The 21,731-nt window shown below is 40.5% G+C and overlaps 1 protein-coding gene and 1 non-coding gene across 5 annotated transcripts; both read left to right on the forward strand.

Annotated features, from left to right (window-relative positions):
• Nucleotides 1–22: 22 nt before the first annotated feature.
• On the forward strand, nucleotides 23–17,082 carry LOC139151540 (equilibrative nucleoside transporter 4-like). Of its 4 annotated transcripts, none has more exons than XR_011556449.1 (8): nucleotides 39–641; nucleotides 5,135–5,209; nucleotides 5,700–5,935; nucleotides 7,036–7,207; nucleotides 8,159–8,346; nucleotides 9,989–10,229; nucleotides 13,850–14,174; nucleotides 15,614–17,082. XR_011556449.1 is itself a non-coding variant. In XM_070724431.1 (7 exons), exons 1-7 carry the CDS (start codon nucleotides 131–133, stop codon nucleotides 13,990–13,992), a joined length of 1,566 nt encoding a protein of 521 aa, XP_070580532.1. In that variant the 5' UTR covers nucleotides 23–130; the 3' UTR covers nucleotides 13,993–14,127. The 4 variants fall into 4 exon arrangements, 2 of the variants coding, with proteins under 2 accessions (XP_070580532.1, XP_070580533.1); XR_011556450.1 differs by having other exon boundaries at nucleotides 49–641; nucleotides 5,700–5,926; XM_070724431.1 differs by lacking the exon at nucleotides 15,614–17,082 and having other exon boundaries at nucleotides 23–641; nucleotides 13,850–14,127.
• Trnat-agu (transfer RNA threonine (anticodon AGU)) lies at nucleotides 13,602–13,675 on the forward strand. Its single transcript has one exon. It is a non-coding gene; the product is annotated as a tRNA-Thr (tRNA).
• Nucleotides 17,083–21,731: the final 4,649 nt, after the last annotated feature.

Consider the following 21,731-nt stretch of genomic DNA (forward strand, 5'->3'; position numbering starts at 1 on the left):
AATTATGTCAATACCGTTTCTGCTCACTCTGCACCTGCGCTGTTCGACTCCGCTACGGAAACGAGAATAGCTTTGCGTACATCGACGGAAGGTGGGTGCTGACAAAACACATTCATGCAAGCAGACTGTGATGAAGCCGGAGCTAATGTACGAAAGAATTGACATGGACGACATCTACGAGGAAGGGACCGACAGCACCAACGAGCGCGGGCGAATCATTCCAGACTCCTCCAGCGAGAAGGAAGACAGGGAAAATGGCGTCGACATCCGTGCATTGTCAACTCCGAAGGACAAGCATAACTTGATCTATTGTGCAATGGTTTTGTCGGGGATAGGTTTTCTGTTGCCGTACAATAGCTTTATATCTGCCGTTGACTACTTTCACGTTAAGTACCCTGGCAGTACAATTGTCTTCGACATGAGCCTGACGTATATTCTGGTCGCTTTCGGCTCCGTACTCCTCAATAACATCCTAGTCGAAACATTCAGCCTGCACACAAGGATTACGTTCGGTTACATCGTTGCTTTTGTTGCTCTCACCTTCGTGGCAATATTTGAAATTTGGTTAGAAGTGTTCACTCATGATTTCAGCTACGTCGTAGTTCTGATAGCCGTGGCTTTGGTCGCCCTTGGATGCACAGGTGAGCCGCTTTCCATTTAATCTCCATCACCTGTTTTTATTGGCCCGCAATTCATCATCAGTCAAGTATGGGCTGTTTAACTTGCGCAGCGCAATGCCTGACCTCGAGGCGATGGCCAGGAAGTCGTGAAACAATTGAAAACGCGACCGTGAAATTTAAAAAAAAAAGAAGATATACACTAAACGTCGAAGTTAATAAAATATCTTCAAGGATTAGAAAAAAGCTAAAAGGAAGAAAATCAACCTACTGCTAATGCGCTAATCTACTTGTTTCTTATCCACAGCGCCCATCGTTTTGCTGTTGCTTTCACTGTATAATGTGTCAACGCATTGGAAGTAAAATCATCGAGAAAATGCTAACAGAATGAAATAAAACTACCAGCTGCTGATTTTCAAATTGATTTCAATGGCTCGCTAATTAACTTATGTCTTGTCCACAGCGTCCATCATGTTGCTTTCATTGTATAGTGTATTACACGCCTTGGAGAGTCGTGACTGCCTGTCAATAACAGACGCCGATTATAATCTCTTCTAAACTGGTTTTCAATGTACAAGTACTTGTAGTAATCCAGTAAGATATGGGATGAATGATCTCAAATCAACTCCATCTGCCGATCTTCTGTGATCCCTTGGCTCTGTCGACCGTCTTTGCTATCCGTCATATTTATTTTACCTATGCATTAAAAAATCGCTGATATATATTTGTAGTGAATGTTCAATCAAACGAAAGTTCCTTTGAAAGGGTACGAACGATTTCCGATTGACGCAATCGCAGTTAGCTTATTTCCAAGGTTTTGAAATTCTCGTCAATTTATAGGGACTGTCTTTGTCTTATTGTTACTCTCCCACACAGACGCAGATTAATCATTATATTAAATATTATTCTGCCAGAGCTCTAAATTTGTATTTGTGGAACAAAAACAACAACCTATACACAATGTTTTTGTCAGAATGAGTGGTGATAACCTTGTTTTGAGAAAAAATTCTCACTGTAACTGGCAATCGGCATTTTTTGCTCAAATGCTACCGTTTTTGTCAATACTATGTCAAATTCTTTGAGGAGTTCCAGACTTGTGATGTGTACACATAGCCATGGACACTTCCTACATACCACTGTAATGGGATGTGAAAATATGGGTAAATCAGAGCATTGTGGGAATGTGAGTGAATAGAAACAGAAGATAAGTGTTTAACGACGACGAGACTGTGACATCTGGCGATATAAAAACTCAATATGCTGCCTCTCCATCTAGTTAAATCTTTGTCGTTCTAAAACAACACGCAAAAAGAACAGATTTTGGTCGATTAATAAGGACTACATCTCGCATCTATCATATTTATAACAAACGCATCATTGTATGCTTGAATCACCTATGAGGTTGCGGACATTGGTTGACTTTGGTGTTTGATAATAAATAATCTGGCATACAGACGTGTTATCCGTAGCCGTGGTAATTGTAAAATCATACTCCCACGGAGACGAGACGACTTTCTTGCCGTGTGTATACTGTGGTACAGTGCTGGTACTCAAACTCCGTCAATGATATAAATACACGGAGAATCGTGACTGTTATTATGAATGGAATACGGATGAAGGGTGATCTGGCGAAATAGTAAGAGAAAGAGAAATCGCTAATGACGGGGACCTAAAGGACTACTTCCATACACTACCCGGATTCATTAAAGCAACCGCTGTGGTCGATGAAAACTCATCAGAAAATTACTACATGGAATCCGTGCGTGGATTGCCCGGTCCTGTATCATACCGACGACTTCTCCCCGAGAAAGCTGTTGCCAAGCTACTGAATCTGTCGTTTAGTCAGTCATCTTTGACGTAGGTTATCTCGATTACCATGGTAATTTCATGGCAGGGGAATTTCGTATATGTGTGGTTTATTTAAGTTCAATTTAACGCAGTTTAGCAAGCTCGAATTGCACCGTAACATAACCGTGAAGTTACACGATTTTTCCCTTGAGATGTCTCGTGCGTGACACAAGAGGTCAGGAAGTCAACGCTCCTCTGTGGTATACTCAGAACTCGCTTGGGACTGTGCAGCTCCCCCTGGCGTTCTCTGTATTACTGACATCAAGCGACTGTTAACAGTAGCTTGTGTTGTTTTCGTCTTTAAAATTTCGCTTCGTAGGGGCGGCGTGAAATCTGGGGCGACTGAAGCTGTCTTCGGTCGGTGTCTCCGGCACTCGCCTGTGGGTAACATTGCATTCATAAATATGCAGCAATGGCCTACAATACTGTCGTGTGCATGGGTAGTTTAAAGAAATAATGCCACGAGGGAATAATAGCATTTAAGCAATATCCCCTTCGTCATCGTCCGCTCGCACGGCTCGTTAGCCAGACAGGAGTCTGATTTCGGGAAGCATCCAGCTGCCCGAAGCGGAGACCTTGGCAAGCGAAGATGCCCCTTCGTTGGCTTGCCAGCAAATCCAATCTACCAGTGAGACTGCGCGAGAGTCACGAGTTTTGTGCATTATTCACTGCATTTGCATAACATTTATTCGTGAGCATTTAATCTTATTAAGTAATACAATTAATTAAAATGACGCTGTATCAACTTCTATTACTGAATTATGCACGATCAGTAAGCCAGGACAGTAACAAGTGATTCACGTCTATGGCGACCGTAATCACAGCCAGCTTAAGTCTTCGTACCTTACCGAGTACGCCGATACCTGACATACGAAGACGTCTGGTCGAAGACATTTATATGTCTTCGTCATGTTACCATTATTGATTTTCACAAATTTGACATCAAGTCAGCGTGCCTTATATGCTATATTACTGTTGCATTCATTCACCGACGACGGGGCAGGGGAATATGTTTTCCTGCATGCCAAATTGAAAATCAAAATTTCTAAAGTGACCAGCGCTGATTCTAAACGTGGGTGTAGTACATAAGTGGCAATTTCCTATATTTTTTGTCAATGATCGCAATACTTGGTTGTAATGAAAGTGTTTTAGATTATAATTATCACGAATGAGTGATTTCAGAAAAGCAGCCAGAAATCCTATGCGTTGGATACCAAGCGTATGAGAGAAATACATCAAGAGCGGTTTGCAATCTGAAGCTGTTTCCACTTGTGGCTAGTATGTAGAGCCCTTAATCGAAGCACAACGTTTTCCCATTGTGCAGGTATACAGGCAAAATATTCAAGACAAATATTTTCGAAAAAATGTACACTGTGCTAAATTTCCTGAATTTCAGCCGTTCGGACTCACGTTGTTGGCATGTTTGCTAGATTTGATAGAGTCAGTGGATCGGCCTCAAAAAAGGTTAATTTACGGTGAAATAAGCCGGTGGCGATTCGAAGGAAAATTATGCCAGTAGCGGTACGGTGAAGTGGTTTAAGCACTGTCCCTTGAGGAGGGGCCGTGGTTTAAGTTAACCCGTTTGGCATATTAACATTATACAGATTCTAAAAACTGCGTGGTGCTGACGTGTAACCTTTCATCGTTTCAACCTTGCCTTGTGAAACGTGACAAACGATCCATGTGAAGGAAAAATGGCGGCCTCTTGTGAATTATTGAAATTTACATTATGACATAACAGCGCTTTTCGACGGAAGTCGCTCGCTTGACACAGGCCTTCAAATAGATCAGAATAGAAAAAATATAGAAATAAAACTATCTTGACGATCGGACAGTCTCACAAAGTCGGTCCAACGAAAGTGAGATGTCTCCAAAGCGTGTAGTTGAGTGTTAACATAAATTGAAACTAAAAATAGTGAATTAAACAAACATATTTACAATACAAGGTTAATATAATTTAGGAAATGGCTGTAGATAATATGCGTTTAATGTTATTTTTTCTGAAACTGAATAGGATATTTCATGTCTGACCCAACATTGGAGATACATTACACGCAGTCGAACGACCGATGCATTGTCATACATGCTTGCGAAAGTCACGCTACCCTGTGAAAAATCCTTGCGGCATCGATAGTAATTTCATTTGACATGAAGTCGCGTTATCACTCGTTTGCAGCCATGGAAACTACATTAGTAATAAAGTGTCATATTTGCATGCAGTCTGTTGTCGGCCATCGTTATTTACATCTTCGTCCATGTGTAAACTATTGTAAACAGGATGAGTAATGTGGTTGTGTCTTCGAGCTTTGTGAAATTTGTCACGTCTCCGACATTGGTAAGTAGGTATAATCACCAGAAATAGAGCTGAAGAGGTGTCATCTTCTAGTTTAAAGATATCTCTTTTCAAGAAATGAGGAAAACGATCTTTAAAAATTCTAAAAATATCATGGTCGGCCTTTCACGAACAATGCACACATAAACGATAGCCCAGGACTCTACAGCACAAAACACTGAACAAAGACCCGTTTATCTACTTGTAAAATGCGTGAATGACACTCAGAAAATAAGCTCTATTTATTCTGAAAACTTAATTGTCAATAGAAGATCAGGAAGTAGGTTGCCATGTCAACGTTTGTCCCTTAATTTACAATACCATTTGTGTCTTCCAGCACAGCAGTCTAGTTTCTATGGTTACGCCAGCATGCTTCCGAAGCGATATACGCAGGGAATCATGACAGGAGAAAGTAAGTTCAAATAATGCTCCCCGAAGGCTTCCGGTTTTACTTCGTGTTTTTGTTGTTTCTCTGTGTATGTGGTAGAACTGAAGCTTAAGGGAGATGACATCAAGATGTTAACGTCATCGATGCTATTTCGTGACTGTAAAGGTATAATGGTGAGTGATTTTGTCATGAAAAACAAGGACGAACTTTTCAGTGGCGTTGTATTGAGGTAATTCTTGATTTGTTAAATTGTGTTGATTCGGCGGCGAGACCACAAGTCCGAAAACATGAATAGAATCACTCTCAGTGGATGTATAAAATTGAACTGTACTTTGTACGCTTCGATAATATAAGCATTTTCGTAAGCATTTTCGACACCTTGAAATACGTCATCCCCCGATACGAAATAGCTTTTCACCAAAAAAACGTGCATTTAATGCATAAGGCAATTTGTATTTGGAAACAGCAATGTCTTGAAAAAGAAAATTGTTCTAAATCTCTTTTATCTTTGCAGGTGCCGCTGGACTTCTGACATCAATTAACCGGATTATAACCAAACTGTTGCTAAGAGACCAACAAATCAACACCCTCATTTTCTTTGGAATCTCAATATTCTTCGTGGTGTTGTGTTTGATAAGCCATCACGTGATCAGAAGGACCAAGTTCATTCGTTATCACATGGAGATCATCAAGAATGCCAAAAAGTCCCGCGAGGAGAAATGCGTCGCCGACGAAGATGAAGTAAGAATAGTAAGCAAATATTTAGAGAATATAGATATTGATCACGTCATGCCTACCCAATTATGACTCTTTAATGCACTCCTTGGAAAAATACCCACACTGCATCTGACTGAACTTTGACACCGTGTAAAGGCATTGGAAATGATCATTTATAAAGTTTCCAACAGTTGCATCTAATTCTGCCATAACTCAACCCCTTTTCCCGAAATCCAATCCTAAAACTACCATCGCGGAGAGAAGTCTATTTCGAAATGACGTCTTTCTATGGGTGGACATGGAATTTTAACCAACCAGAACGAACATACTGGTTAATGTTCAATTACTATCATATCAGCATATGTTTGAAAGTCCAGAAAACTTACTCGTGACAAATGTTATTGGGTCTCGCTGTTCCATGTAAACTACAGTCCTTTGGCTACGCTAAAAATACATGCTGAAATCACAGCTTTCGGCTCGCAATTACAGTCTGAATATTAGTATTAGCGATTTGCATTATTAATTAGACAAATTATTTCATGTAAAGACCCCATAGGGATTCATTTGAACACTGATGGTAATTGTGCACTGAATGGCTTGATAAGCACCGTATGCTTGCTATTTGAATACACTGCCTTGAAGATAATCTTAGACTGAGAAAATTTAATCATATGGCACTTAAAATATAGGAAAAATTATCAAAAAGTTACCGATGCCTTGGCTTTAAACATGGAAATGTCGATGTTGACAGCACGAAACAATTGGAAGAGGAAAACCCCACTAAATCGGCAGTACACTAGTCAGAATTCAACGTTCCAACGTGATATTTATTTTGAATATCAAACATTTTTCGCCGGGCTTTATAGAATCATCATCCATTATCTAATATGATAACAATAATCATGCGGTAATTTTAAGAAGTCTACAACTTTAAGTTATTCAACATTGTAAAAAAAATCATCAGAGCCATGCATGGTTTAAAGAGCTGAGTAGGCGTAGAGAAGGGATGGTAAAATATTGAGGTTAGCAGAAATGTTGATGGGTCGCCAATCATCATAAACCTCGACCTCCACCAGGTCGTTGTCACGGAGCTTTGCCTCTCCTTCAAGTTAATTTCCATTTACCTTGCTCAGCACGCCAGAGTGGCCTCTTCTCAAGAGCCGGAGAACACAGAAGTGACGTCATATAACGTTAACGGTGATCCCGCTGATCCTGCGCAGTCAGCTGACGGCGACATGACGATAGACGTTCAAATGTCACACAAGGCTCTGAAAAAATACGTGGGCATAGGAACTGCAATTAAACGTAAGTGAGAGCCATCTTTGGAATTTTAACAACCAGGGGAGCTGCTTGATTAAATTGCACAGCGAAACAGACATTGGATTACACCTGGCAACAACGTATGAAGGAAGTCGGATTCTTTCAAATCAAATGATCACTATGGTTACGCGTACGGGGGAGGGGGTACATGTCAAATTCCTCTCGGCATTATAAAACCAATCTACTGAATGACTCGAATTGCTGTGACGACTATTACAGAAATGCTCCTTTACAACGGACATACTACCGTGTGTAAATATAAATGTGTAGTCAAGCTCTCAACTTGGCAGTGTTAAAACATTTATCCCATGTGCGTACAATATTAATAGTGTGGAGGACACCCCGTCAAAGTCCTTGAATTTTAGTTTAAAAATAGCGTTCACGGGGCTATGTTGAACCGTTGAGTGAGAATAATGTAATTCCATTCAAGTGACAAATCTGGTTCATTGTTAACGTTGTGACTTAGTATGGTGCCTGCGATGCGAAGGTACTCGAATTAAGGAAAAATACAGTGAATCAACTAAAAGTAAGAACACCAAATTGCGTGAATACCACGGCTATAAAATGTATATTCTATCAAGTCTGACAAAGGAAATAAATGACGCTCCGTGGGTGAGTACTCCCTCCTACAGCAAGGTGTAAGGGTATGTGTTGCCAGAATGAGCCACTCTTTCGCTGAAAAAAACCCCAAATATGAGTCAGTAAAAATGAAACATGCCCTACACTTCAGGAAAACCTTCATATGCGGTAAAATAACTGCAAAGATTCTCAAATTCGTCAAGAAAATTCCTAACAATTGATCATATTTTTCCAATATTCATGGAAGACGTTATTAACTTGGAAGTTAAACGTAGGTTGCGACCCCCTTATGAGAATATTGGGTGCACTCATCCGGGGGTGACGTTTAACTTTCAATATTTTTCCTCCCTCCCATAGGTGGTGTTATGTTGAGATATGAAGCATCACGGACGGTATGGACGTATATGTTGTCTATCGGTGTCGCCTATTTCGTTACTCTGTGTCTGTTCCCTGGTATCGAAACGGAGGTTATAAACTGCACGCTGGGTGAATGGATGCCAGTTATACTGATGGCGCTCTTCAACGGGTTTGATTTCGTTGGCAAGGTAATCGTTCACAAAGCTCAGCGACACACTTCCCATGCACATTGTCTAGTAGGATCTTCCCTCAAAAAGGGGACGAGCTGAAAAGTTCCCATCCCTCAAAAATAGAGTTCGCTTTAAGGTTGATGGAGTGAGTTAAGACACGAATTTCTGTGCACTTTGTTGAACATTTTGTGCTGGTTTGATATTGAGACTGTTGAAGGAGCTGTATGGAACCTTGGAACGCTACATGGCGGGCGAATGTTAGTCTTCGTCCGGCTTCTGTTCTGGATACCAAATTAAACCACTGATCAAGTTAACGTTCCGTAGCCCACGATCCGGAGAAACAAAATCGTCACCTGTGGACCTGACCTTACCTTTAGTTTTGTCCTTTTCTTTTTCTTTTCAGCTTAGTCCCTCCCCCTGGATCGGAACGCTTGCCAGGGGTTCAAGATTCCCCTTTCCTTCCCTCGTCATCCTAAAGCCAAATTCATTCAAGAACAGATCTAACATGGTGTGTCCCTACACCTGCACATTGACAGGATCAACTTTAACGCATGTAATGACTCGAATGAACAATGACAAACCTCTCTAACCGTCAGTATATATGTTCTTTCAACGTTTATTGCTCATGGTAACTGTTATTGTCTAAAAGACCATGCGAAGAGTGGCGTGTCAAAGTTCGAAGCAAACCAGAATGCATTTCTACAGCGCTTTTTACCTGGTTATTAAGTTATCGGGTCTAATTTTATTTTGGTACATAGGCTCATCAAATTTACACTCAGATTGAATCTTTGTAATGTTGTATATTGGCTTTTATGCTGTCTAACCCACTTTCAATTTCAAAGCAGTGTTAACGGTCGTTTTGTATGAAATTAGTTTAGGCACATCCCCCAAAAGTCACCACAGTCTTATAAACATTTTACTAGTGACCGTAAATTGAACAACAATTTCAAATGGCGGAAAGTGAAAATGCTCAAGCACACCCATTATTGAATAATGAATTTTGAAAAAAATGGGGTTTTTTGTATGAATTTTGTCGAAAGACCTGTCTGTTCTCAGGTGGAAAGGGGATTGATTCCAGTCGGTAGTTTGTTATACAACAGTCCTTTACAGCTGCTTTCTAGTGAACGAATGTTTGGGCTGTCACGTTGAACTCAAGACAGCTGTCGTTGCAGTGTAGTTCTTCGCACAGTTATTTTGATGCTAACTTTGATGTCCTATGTTCCGCAAACAGGATGTGACTTATTGCCAGCCCAATGGCATGGCGCAAATAAAGTTTTCAAAGTAATGCTTAGGTGTGACAGCTGAGACCATTGCTATGGTCAATCCTGATATTACTTGACCTAAAGAAATGGGGAGGGGGCTGAAAATAAACATAAGCCTGCAAAGGTGTAACTTAGTGAATTCATCACTCTGGGGTATCGTTCAGGTATTTGTTTTATTTTCACTGAAATCAAAATATTTTCCATGGTGTAGAAATGATACCGAAACTCATATTTTTACCGATACTTAGTCGATTTATTCATCGGTTGTCCCACCTAGTTCTGACAATACAAGCGGCATGTGAAATTTAGGACCAAACCACAGTGAGAAATACGTATCGTCTCCTTGGAAATGGTTCTTTTGATCGATAGATTCAGCGTCCTCTTCCTGTCAATTTCAGATCATTGCTGCAATACCATATGAGTGGAAAGGTGGACGGCTGGTCTTAGCCTCGTCATCACGTATAGTCTTGATACCACTGATGATGATATGCGTTGCACCGCGTGAGGCCCCGATCCTATCTCACTCGTCGTGGTCTATGATATTCTCCATCCTATTGGGCATCACCAATGGTTACTTCGGAAGTGTTCCCATGATTCTCGCACCTGGCAAAGTGCCTAACAACCAAAAAGAACTGACAGGTAGGTTTGGGTTGGGCACTATGAAATACCAACAAGTTGCCAGTCTTCGATAGACTTGCTCCAAGTCTGTGCACGTGGGCATATAAATATCAAAACAGAGTAAATTGAAGCAATGAACCTCGGCAGACTGAAAGGCAATGTGGTATAGGCTGGTGCTTAGATCGTGGGGTGAACGCCTTGCCCCACAGACGCTTGGCCGGACAGTAGCTGCTCTGGCGAGACAAGCCAACTTGAAGCGACTGGGGGCCAGTCTAAGTCTTCAACTGTACTTCGTCATCGCTGTATTATTCCACGGTCCCTCCTCCTTATTTATACTTTTTCTTAAACCTTCCCCAAGGAGTCTTTCAACTAAATTCTTTCAAAATCAAGGATAAAAACCGGGGTCAGAGCTGCGCAATTGGTACTAGAGAAAACAAACAAACACTCACAGATTTCACTCAGTTGAAGTACACACTCTCCCTTTTTTTAGAGGGAAATGTTAATATTTAGCCAAATAGAATCCCATGTATTATGATTCGATGTTTTTGGACGAAAAATCATATCGGCTACATTTTGCCTTCGAAGCTTACTAGTTGAGCAAAAAATGGTGACCCTCCCAGGCATCCGTGAAATTTCATTCAAAAAAATTGCGACCCCTCTGTCATTACTATCCAATCCCTTTGAGGGAGATTTCAAAATTATTACAAGTCAGAAGGGGGATTTGAACGCGTTGTGAGTTTTTAAGGGGAGGCATTTGAAAAAATCTGAGAACGTGTTTTGGATCCCCCCCCCCAAAAAAAAGGTGTTTGTGAATGCAGCCTTAGCGCGGGATTGAAGTATCGCTTTTGCAGCCTCTTTGAGCAGTGAATAGTAGGCAGAATAATTGGCATAAATATTGATTAAAGCTCCATAAGCTGTATCTTTTGGCTATTTGTTTCAGAACTTTTGTTTTGTGGTTTCCCTACACTTTCTGCATTGAATCCCTAAACTGTAATTTAATGCCAAATATTTACAACCTATATATGGATATAATCTCATTGTTATTCTTGAAAATTGTATTCAAGTCCAGACTAGAATTCATTTGTAAACAATAAACAATGATCACTACACACATACAAGCTGTGTTGACAAAAAGAAAACTCGAAATTTCAGCATGACAAACGGATTAGGGTCAGACACGGTAGTTGATATACAGAAGCAGAATACTGAAAAACTTGCCACAAGTTACAGCTTATGTCCCTTTAACATTCTGTTGAGTACTTAATAGTATACAATAATGACAGAAAAATTACATTTTACCATCAATATCCGTAATCATAAATTTATCAAAAACAATTTTTACACTACCTTTTGGTCCCGTGTTAGGTTGTGTCGTGATTTTGGCTTTGCGTCGATGCGTGTGTCTTTACAGGTGCAGCCAACGAACAATGCACTTTTAAAGGGGTCTTTACTATGACAAGATATATTTTGCATGACAAGTAATGTGAACTGACTAATTTTAAGTCATGAGGGTAATTGATTAGCTGTTCATAATTTGCCCTCCCACTGAAAATTTTTCGACTTACCCTCCCGCACTCAAACTTCATTTTTACCCGCTCCCCACTTATTTTTGCCTGTTTCCCCTCCCCACTGTCAATTTTTGAAGTTCTCCTGCCCTGTGGCGAAAATAACTTGCCGATTTGCCCTGCCCTGGAAAAAATCCTCCTCAATATTTGTCATTTCCCTGCAGACGTGAAGTTACCCTACGCTGAGATGGAAAACCCTGTCGATTTTCCCGTGCCCTGTGAAAAAATTTCCCCTGAAAATTAACATTCCCATGCAGACACATACTGCAGTGGACTTCTACCAGAAACACCATGGCTCATCTTCCCATGTCCCCGTTTTTAAAGTAGCTTCCCCTCTCTCCTCATTTTTCGCCAAGCCCTGTCCCCCGGACAACAAACCGATATCTGCCCTGTCAGACAAAGAAAACTAAATTTTGTTCCCCTGCCCTAGCAAAATTAAAATTTCCCCTGCCCTCAAAAATTGCTCCCGGAATAGCTTTTTCAATGAATAGCTCCGTTGGCTGCACCTGTCTTTACTCCGGCAAACGACTGGGCATCATCCATACACGTCTCTCGTGTATAAGGGTAGACCTAAAGCTAAGTGATGTATATACCTTCAACCAGCAGACTGAAAGAACATTGGTGGTCTGTTGGTAGGTCCCTTACTCTAACTCCATCCCCAACCTCCAACCCCATCCCCGTGTGATTGGAGTTCGCGGATTGTCCATCCATGACTAAACATTTTCAGTCCAGCCGACTAGATGTGACTAAATAGCCTTTCGCTGACTTTGAACTCATAAATTTCATAGAGAGCTGCTAACATCATAATAAAATGCAATAGGCAAATAGGCTTTATAGATTTTTCAGGCAGTTTTTTAAAAAACTTTGGTGGACTATTTTGTTCGGAACCATTTGGCTAACTGCCGTAAGACTTGGAGCCTTTATCGGTAGATTTTGCGATATACTTTTATTCAGATACTGACAAAATTAAGCAGTCTCTTATATTTTGAGAATGTTGGTCACTTTCTCCAGTTAGAAAAAGTTTCTAACAATCGCTTATCAAATTGCCATGATCGTTGGTTTGTACAGCTCCCTACTGAGACCTCGGCCATATGAGGATGCTGTTGCCCTTTGTCATGACTATGGTGAGCTGATTTGAATGTGACGATCCGAACACTTTGCATATAGGCCTACTTTGGGGAGCGGGCACTCCATAGAAACTAGGGGGCAGTGGGCATCATAACTCACGTGGGAATGCATATTTTCGGCATATGCCTATGGGAGGGTAGTTACGTACGGCTCAGTTATGGGTCCATAGATGTGGTGTTTTCGGACGGGGGATATGCACAGTACGCGGCGGCCGGTACGTATCACTCCACTCGCAACTGTGGTTCGAAAACACCACAGCTATAGGACTCACAGCTACGTAAGCTTAACCTTACAGCTCTACAAGAGCAACTTGTATCATTGGTTTCGCGGACCGACGAGCCAAGTTAAAGTACCTGTGCCCGCACACAGGTGCGTGCAATGTTGAGTGGATAGTCGAACCTCTCGGTATTCGTATGAAGCCGAACATCGGGACTGGTGTAAAGAAGAGATGCTCGGCCTTTCGGCCTCAATCACACTTCGATCCTCATGGGCCTTCGGTCGCAACGTAGCTCTGCTTGGCAGGGCTGTGTGTTACCGGCGTTATACGGCCTCCCACCAAGAAAACTTCATCGCGCTTGAGCTGCCCCCTCCCTTTCCCCCACACATAATTACAACTATGACAACACTAATCAGCTTGTGTTATCATGTGAGTTGACATGATTGAATAATATTGCCAAGTTGGCAAGAAGTGACCGTAGGTGGCGCCATGGCTTAGTTGGTTAAAGCGCCTGTCTAGTAAACAGGAGATCCTGGGTTCGAATCCCAGTGGTGCCTTCTTTTGCTGTAATCTTTCCTTTTTCCCTTTCTCTCGAAGTTCAACCTGTTGAGCAATAAAACAGGAAGAAAATGTATATTTGCGATTGTAAGAGTATCATTATCACTTATTAATATATCTTTTCGCTGACTAACTCTATTTTCATGTCCATTTTATACTTTACGTTTGTCTAGGAAATATAATGACATTATCCTACAACATCGGTTTAACAACGGGCTCCGGCGTAGCATATCTCTTGAACTACATTCTTGGTCCTTCGACAGAAGCCATGAACCGATGCATCAACCCGGCCATTACGATACCTCCAATTCCTTGAAGTGACATCTTGATCGAGGCACTTGGAAACCTGTAGTCCTGCAAATATTCAACCGAATGATATAAGGTGTATCATCGTTAACGTCATCGTATCTGCCCATGTGACCACCAACCAACAGATTTGTACATTGGAAGAACATAATACCCCCTACCGTGTGAAATTTGCCTAGAATTATACTGGACGTGTCAGAAGGGTACACAGTATACTTTTATACTTTAGGGGTGGACCATTTGATATCCTGGGGGGGGGGGGCTTGGAAGATTGGTGGAGAGCCATTATTTTTTTTCCCACGTGCTTCACCATGAATTATTTTTTTTCTACAGGGCATATGCTGGCAACTTTTTTTTTTCACTTTCCTTCTTCGAGATATATTTTATTTTTACCAAATTTCGGTGCAATGTTTGTTTGCTTGGTTTTTCACACCCAGTAACAAGATGCTGTTCTGTCACACACAGACTATATTCAAGAAACTAAATGAAGTTATGTAAATACATGTACATTTTTGATTCACTTTAAAAAAACATATTTGTAAAATCACGTACATTTATGGCATTTACTTGTTATTGTTGTCCTTACATTGAAAGTAGCCGAGTAATTTAAGAAAGTAGCCGGGTGGACTGCGAGGGAGCGAAGCGACTGAGTGGCGAGTGAGTGTAGCGAACGAGGGGGGGAGAGCGCGAGAGGGGGGTGTCCCCCCTCTCGCAAGGCGAAAAATGAAATTTTGGAGTGGAAATGGTTTTCTCTGGTGGCATCTGAGGTGACATTTACTGACTGAAACAGTACTTTTGTTGTGTGTCTTAGACGTGGCTCACATACAACAAAACAAACAAACATGATTTTGTTTTGTTTGTATTATTTATGACACACTTATGGTTTTATTTGCAGTGAAGATGTAACATTTAATCTTAAATCACCTGCTGTCTGCTCATTTCATTGCCCATTTCCCATTCTTCATTACCACATACTAGTTTCCCCAAAACCATCAAACTCATTCAATTCTAATCAAAACACATTCGCTTTTGTTAAGAAAAACATTGGTAAGATAATTCACTATAACAGTGTTCGCATTTACGAATAAAACATGCGTATATAGAAAACTCATAACAATGAAAAAATGTGTAGAGAGTCGATCCAATGCGTAATAATATTACGCATTGGATTGAGTCTCTACGCATTTTTTCATTGTTATGAGTTTTCTATGCGCAAACGATAATAGTAAAATGTTTGCAGGCTGTCTCTCTTCTTGTGGTATTTTGACAAAATCCTTACATTCAGATTTACACATTTCTGGAAAACACTGGTGAGCAATTTCAATTTCAGCATACTTCCTCTAATCAGAAGGTCATGTATACTGTACAATTGTTCATATTCAGTTATTGTCCCTCAAGCTTGAAATGGTTTATGCTTTATAAAACTCTACTGCTACTCTACTGCTCTACTGCTACTGCTTGATTTTTATTGATGCTGCAGTGTGCATCGAACAATTGCCAAGATTTTTTTTTTTCCGAGTCGCAATGGTCCATAATTTTTTTTCCATCAGCCACCTAAAGCCAGATTTTTTTTTTCGAGCAACTCCACCTGGCATCTTTTTTTTCCCCCAAATCTTCCAAGCCCCCCCCAGGATATCAAATGGTCCACCCCTTACATAGATTACTGCATGGTCTTAATTCCTTCAATGTGTAGGAATCGTACATATACTTTTGATCCATTGACGTGACTTAGACGGTCTTCCAGTTTGTAGTCGATATCCAGCGACGTTGAAAAGTTAAGTCGTCTGCGATATCCCGCCAGCAATATTTGATGTCACTGCCAAAAGTGTGTGTAAGCTTTATTCACAACAATCGGGAATATGAACTCAGCTTCCGGGGAAGTCGAGACACTCTTTGCCAGCAACGGAATCGAATTCCACACCCCACGGGATAAGTGGGTGAAGTCATGAGAGTGCGTTTGGGTCCCCACTCTATGCAGAGATACACAAAGGTTTGATTGTTACGACACACTGTACACTGCCCACAGTCCCCTGTACCTTTTCTGTCTCTCACTGGTGTAGTATCTCGCACATACGACGGTGGGGGGCAAGCGAGGGCATACATTGCTTCGCATTCGGATTGCCCACCTCGCATTTTCGGCGCTACGCTTGCGATTCCCCACGCAGTCATATGTGCGAGAGAGTTCACTAATAAGAGACAGAAAAACCATCGAAGAAGAAAACTGAAAACTGAAGAAGAAAAGTAGATGAGGTTACATTTACAGATTAAATCGACATTACTTCACCATCCCATTATCCCAAATTAGTTCCAATCGTGTTACATGTGCATGTGCCCCATCCTTTCCAAATTTATTTTACTTTCACCCTCAAGCACATTTACATGTTTGTACAAGCGGCTAAGACAAGGTACCAGACTTATACTGTATGTGATGTAGAAGTCAAGGCGTCATCTAAAGACACGACGCTGTGAAATTCAATATAAACTTGAAAACTGTGACATTTGGTCGTTTCTAAAGCTGGCAGGCTTTCTTGACCATTCAAATTTGAATTTGAAATGATACCATGTGTGCACGCATAAAAGTACTATCAGCTATTGGGAAGGGAGAAGGAACGTGTAGAGGTTGAAAAGAGAGATTGGAATAGAGGGAGGAAGGGAGAGTTATGGGGAGATGGATGGTGAGTTTAATTGTCAATGACCTCCTTGTAATCACAAAATGTAATGGAACGACAAACGTGAGCTGCAGCATACATGATAAGAAGCTAGAGGTCTCGCTTTACTTATACTGTCTATGGCTGCAGGTGGGAACAACGACCATCTTTCTAGCATACTGAATCAGTCGATGTGACCGAACGGTCCATTCAGACCTAACAGTCCAATATTTATAGAACATGCATGTAGAAGTTCGATTTATCAGTGGGCATTTGTTGGCTGCAGGCGCAGCCATAGCTCAGAATATTGGCCAGGTGTTTTTGTGCAGAACGGATGCCTTAGTTTAGGTTCCCATCCGTCTCCTCCTTACTACATTGTAATAGTAATCGACAATTAATTGCTGTAGTACATCACGGTTCCGTTCGTACATCAATAAAGTTCCACAATCCTCCGTGTGTTTGTTTTCTCTTTCTTTAATTTGTTTTCCGTTTGAGTTTGTCTAATATCCGTAATTTCTGTTCATCAATTTCGATCCGGCCTAGCTTAATTTGCTCTTGCAAAATCGGACTTTCGAGTTACTTTCCCCAATCAACCCCAAAAATCATACATACATACATACATACATACATACATACATACATACATACATACATACATACATACATACATACATATTGACAGACAGACTGTCAGACAGACGGACAGACATACACATCAACACGGTCCCTCTATCGTCATGATATAAACCTACCTACCTATACGTTCACACATACAGCACACTACGAATTGTAAATTATGACATTTGTGGTTGATACCTCGGCCGATTTTTGTTGCCGATTGAAACACGTTTACATACGCATTTTGTTTTGTTTCAAGTGCATATGGCCCTTTTGGCAATTTATTGTGGGTCATCCGGGAAAAGTTCTGATAACGGAGTAGGGAGCATTCAGTTATTATGGCCTGTGTCACAAAGGGCCAGCAAATTCATCATGCCCTTTGTCGAAAGTAGTGAACCCCTGACACTGGAGCTCACTTTCATGCAAAACTGTGCATTTTCAGATACATTCATTATCTGTTTAAATAGCGTATTTTTGAGTACCATCAAAGGATAAAAATTGCCAGAACTTGAAGTAAGTTCACGCAGAGGCCATGAACATGGCCAAGTACACAGGCCTACGCCCAGGTCATGTAGGTGCCAAGATCTAAAGCGGGAAAGGAGAAATGACGGCTGAGTGTGTATACTCAGGCAAATATCATTACAGCTATGTCTCAGTACATGTATGAAGATCTGAAGACAGCGTCGTAATACTACTCGATACAACAGTATTAAGAGAATTGGCGTTCAAACACATAACTTATTATAATATTCTCAACATTCTGATATTAATGTCAACTGACAACGAAGAACAAATACATGTCATCTATATTCACCTATTTTATGTCTCTTGATGAGTTTATAATATGTGCGTCCGTTTCTAGAATAACAGCTGGGTATCAATATCAATATTACGTATACAGCTATACAAATATGTTGATTCAAAATTTGAGCTTGTAAGCAAACGCCAGGTCTTTGTTTAGCATTTCGCTTGCACTTGAGGTTTATCTAACTTCTGCAAAAGCACTTTGTGCAGTCTTCACACAGACCCTGGGTCTCGCTCCATGGTCAATGGTTAGCTGTGGGTCCATAGCTGTGGTGTTTCCAGACGGGATTCCTACCTTTTACGGGTTGGTTTTGACTTGTACGATTTTAACCCCGCCACCACATCATAAAAGTCAAAACCAACCTGTAAAAGGCAGGAATCCCGTCTGAAAACACCACAGCTATGGACCCACAGCTAGTCAATGGTCTACACTACTTTGTAACAAACCTCAGTCCTCACATATGTAGGGAGCTGATATAAGGATGAAGAACCATTGCAGCTTAGAGTTTTAAAACATTCCGTGACAAGTGAATTTTGGATTGTGTGAAGCAAAACGATGAAGGTACACAATCAAAATCAATACGGAAAAAAATCTTAGTTACCATTTTTCGCAGGTTCTTTTTTATAGAAACTAGCAATGTAACACAGCGTTTTAAATGTATTGTTCTCATTCCAAGTCTTTATGACAGTTTAAAGAATATTCCGTTTTCCAAGCAAACCAATGAGATTGGGCTGATACTGCACTATGGTTGTCTCCTCTGCTATACACCCAAGCATTGTCCGCTGGGAGCATAACATGTTCTTGTCCGAAGGCAATTGCAAGTGCCTATAGTAGTACCACAGGGGACCCAGAAGTCTGGTTGTTGTTGCTTAGATTGTTGTTTATGTTTATTAGTCGTGTTGTTGTTATTGTTGTTGTTTTTGTTGAATAAAATTCAAAGAACATACATGTAACTATTGTGTTGTTGTTGTTTCAAACGTAATGTAAGGACGCTATCATTATTTGGCCCGATGCGACTCTCTCTTCATATACATGTACGTGTTTCTTATTACATCTAAGCTTCCATTATGTTGAAACAGCAAAAACACAGTAGATATGTTTGCTGAATTTTATTGGTCAACAACAGCAACCAGATTTCGGGGTTCCCTGTGGTAGTACAGTACAGTCAGTGTGACAGTTTTCGGACAGGGTAGTGAATTTCGCCCAGAGCCGTTTCATAAATGACGACCAGTACGAAATCTCATTATCATACCTTTAGAAACTTTATTGTGTTTATCCTCAAACTGTTAACATGACTGAAGTGGTATTAAGGGTGTCAAAGTTGCCAAATTGTTGACCCCATGTTGAGTGCGTAGTAATCGGACGTCGTATTTGGAATGTGATTATAGGGGCTAAATATTGATATTTTTAAACTTCAAACCCCCGATTTCCAATTTCGATGTGTTGAGAAAACTGTATGTAAAAATGTCGTGATAAATTAGTTACGTTTTATAATCCATGGACGACGCAACTATATTTCGACGCTTAGATATCGGACACGGGCTGTCTCTGTGTGTTGCGTTCGACACCGTGTATCGTACGGTGTGGCTAACTTCGCCATGTTTGTAGCGCCCGAAATAGCTTCTACCGAAAAAAAAACTATCCAAAACGGGACAGCAGCGTCACTTGACTTAGGCTGCGTTCACAAAAAACGTTTAAGGGGGGGGGGGGCCTGGAGGAATTCAGGGGGGATTCGAAAATTTTTGGGGTAGTAGAGGGGGGACTTGAAAATTTTGATCTGCCTGTAGGGGGAACTTGAAAAATTTTCGGTTCCCTTTTGTGTTTTACATTTTCCAATTCCAAGTTTTTGTAGGTAGGTAATTCAATGAAATGTGAATACCATTTTTATGTCATCCAATTGTTGTAATGTTAGTAATAATTTAACAAAATCTAGAACCATTTTGTCACATTTCATGACTTTTATCTCAAAAATATCTAAACATGTGTCTGTGATTTGTCAAAAAAACCAAATTTGAGCCTAGTAACTGTGGGCAGAAGCTGCAACTGTTGATGATTTTTTGCAATATTTCTATGCAATATATGCAGTTTCTTGCTGTCTCCGTACAGCATGCTCAAAAACACAATCTACAGCATGCTCAAACACACAATATTCAGTTTGTCGACAGAGCCTATATATAGTCCAGACTGACAGTCAGTTGTCAGTGATACAAATGCATGGTACACATACACAGGCTGTGATAGAAGCTGAATACTCGACAGTTCAACATGCTGTAGGGAGTAGAACTAGAACGCAGTTGTATAAACTGAACAAAAATATTGTCAAAATTATACATGGTAGTTGGAGAAGAGTTTGGGTCAAATGACGCTCATGACAGTGAAACATATACTTGTACCCAAGATCAGGCCAGAGAGCAACAATGAAAGACCAGGAGACTTGAAAAGTTATTAGGGATTTTTGAATTCTGGCATATGAGAATAATCAAATATTAAAGAAAAAAGGTAGGGTCACCATGCTTGTTTTCTAAATTTTCAAATTCTCGTCATAAAATATAATACAAAAGTAAAATGTGGAACAGTAAAGACTAAATGAAAGAATATGTGACTAAATGGAATTATTTATTTTTTAACCAAATTTGCCATTATTACACCCAACATTTCTAAGCTTAAAACATTTATTTGATGGAATATTGTAACTTTCCAGTATTGTAAATTATGAGTAGCATCTAATTCATATATGTCTTATACTTTTGAAACAAATTTTTGGTAGGTCACTGTGCTCAGTTTTTTACAATATGGCAATTAGCCAGAATTCACAATTTGCCTACTCTCTCATGATCATCATTGTGTGCTCTTCGGCAGGAGCAACTGATCTGACCAGAGTTGGATTAACTCAAGTTGGCTAAGATTGATAAATCCAAAAAAAACACTGATGCGTTTAAAAATGAATCAGTTTTAGAACTTGCCTTAGGAATATGACTTTACAAATAATAGGTAGTGTTGAACATCTGTGAGCGGAACGGCGCATACGTGTTAATTTTTTTCTGCGTACACATCCTTTACAAATACGTGGGCTTGTGATAGTTGGGGGCGGGGGACTTGAAAAATTTTGATCATATTGAAGCATGAAGGGGGGCATTTGAAAATTTTTTAGGGTATTGGGGGGGGGTCTGAAAAAATATAAGATTTCAATCGCGATTCCTCCAGCCCCCCTAATCGTTCTTAGTGAACGCAGCCTTAATATGCTGTCATATGACTTGTAAAAGTGAGTAAGTGAGTACAACGAACAGCATGTCATTAAATGTCCGAAAACTGAGGTCGTCCGAAAACTGTCACACTGAGTGTAACGAAAGACCATCTTTTAATGAGCATATATGCATACCACTGTACTTTGGACTGGGGTGGGGATGTGGGGGGGATTAGATCTCACATGCATGTGCACCTCTTGGGCGCCTGCGCCTTTTTTTTTTTGAAAAAGACAAATTTATTTCCACCATGGAGGTAGTCTCTACTACCTCCATGTTTCCACATAGTGACAAATAAAACAAATCTACATAACTGTGAATGCATTAAAATTACAATGCGTCTTGTCTGAAGACAAAAAACCCAAATAATTAGCTGTTGAATTATGCATGCGCCTTGGTAATGCCACGCTGTGGCAATGCGCCCTCAACATTGTGT

The sequence above is a fragment of the Ptychodera flava genome, chromosome 15, assembly GCF_041260155.1.
Source record: "Ptychodera flava strain L36383 chromosome 15, AS_Pfla_20210202, whole genome shotgun sequence".
Lineage (NCBI taxonomy): Eukaryota > Metazoa > Hemichordata > Enteropneusta > Ptychoderidae > Ptychodera > Ptychodera flava.

Coding starts and splice junctions, on each gene's coding strand:
- LOC139151540 (XM_070724431.1), top strand. CDS start 131: ATGAAGCCGGAGCTAATGTACGAAAGAATTGACATGGACGACATCTAC. Junction 5,210..5,699: donor GGGAATCATGACAGGAGAAA/GTAAGTTCAAAT, acceptor TTATCTTTGCAG/GTGCCGCTGGACTTCTGACA. Junction 10,230..13,849: donor CAACCAAAAAGAACTGACAG/GTAGGTTTGGGT, acceptor ACGTTTGTCTAG/GAAATATAATGACATTATCC.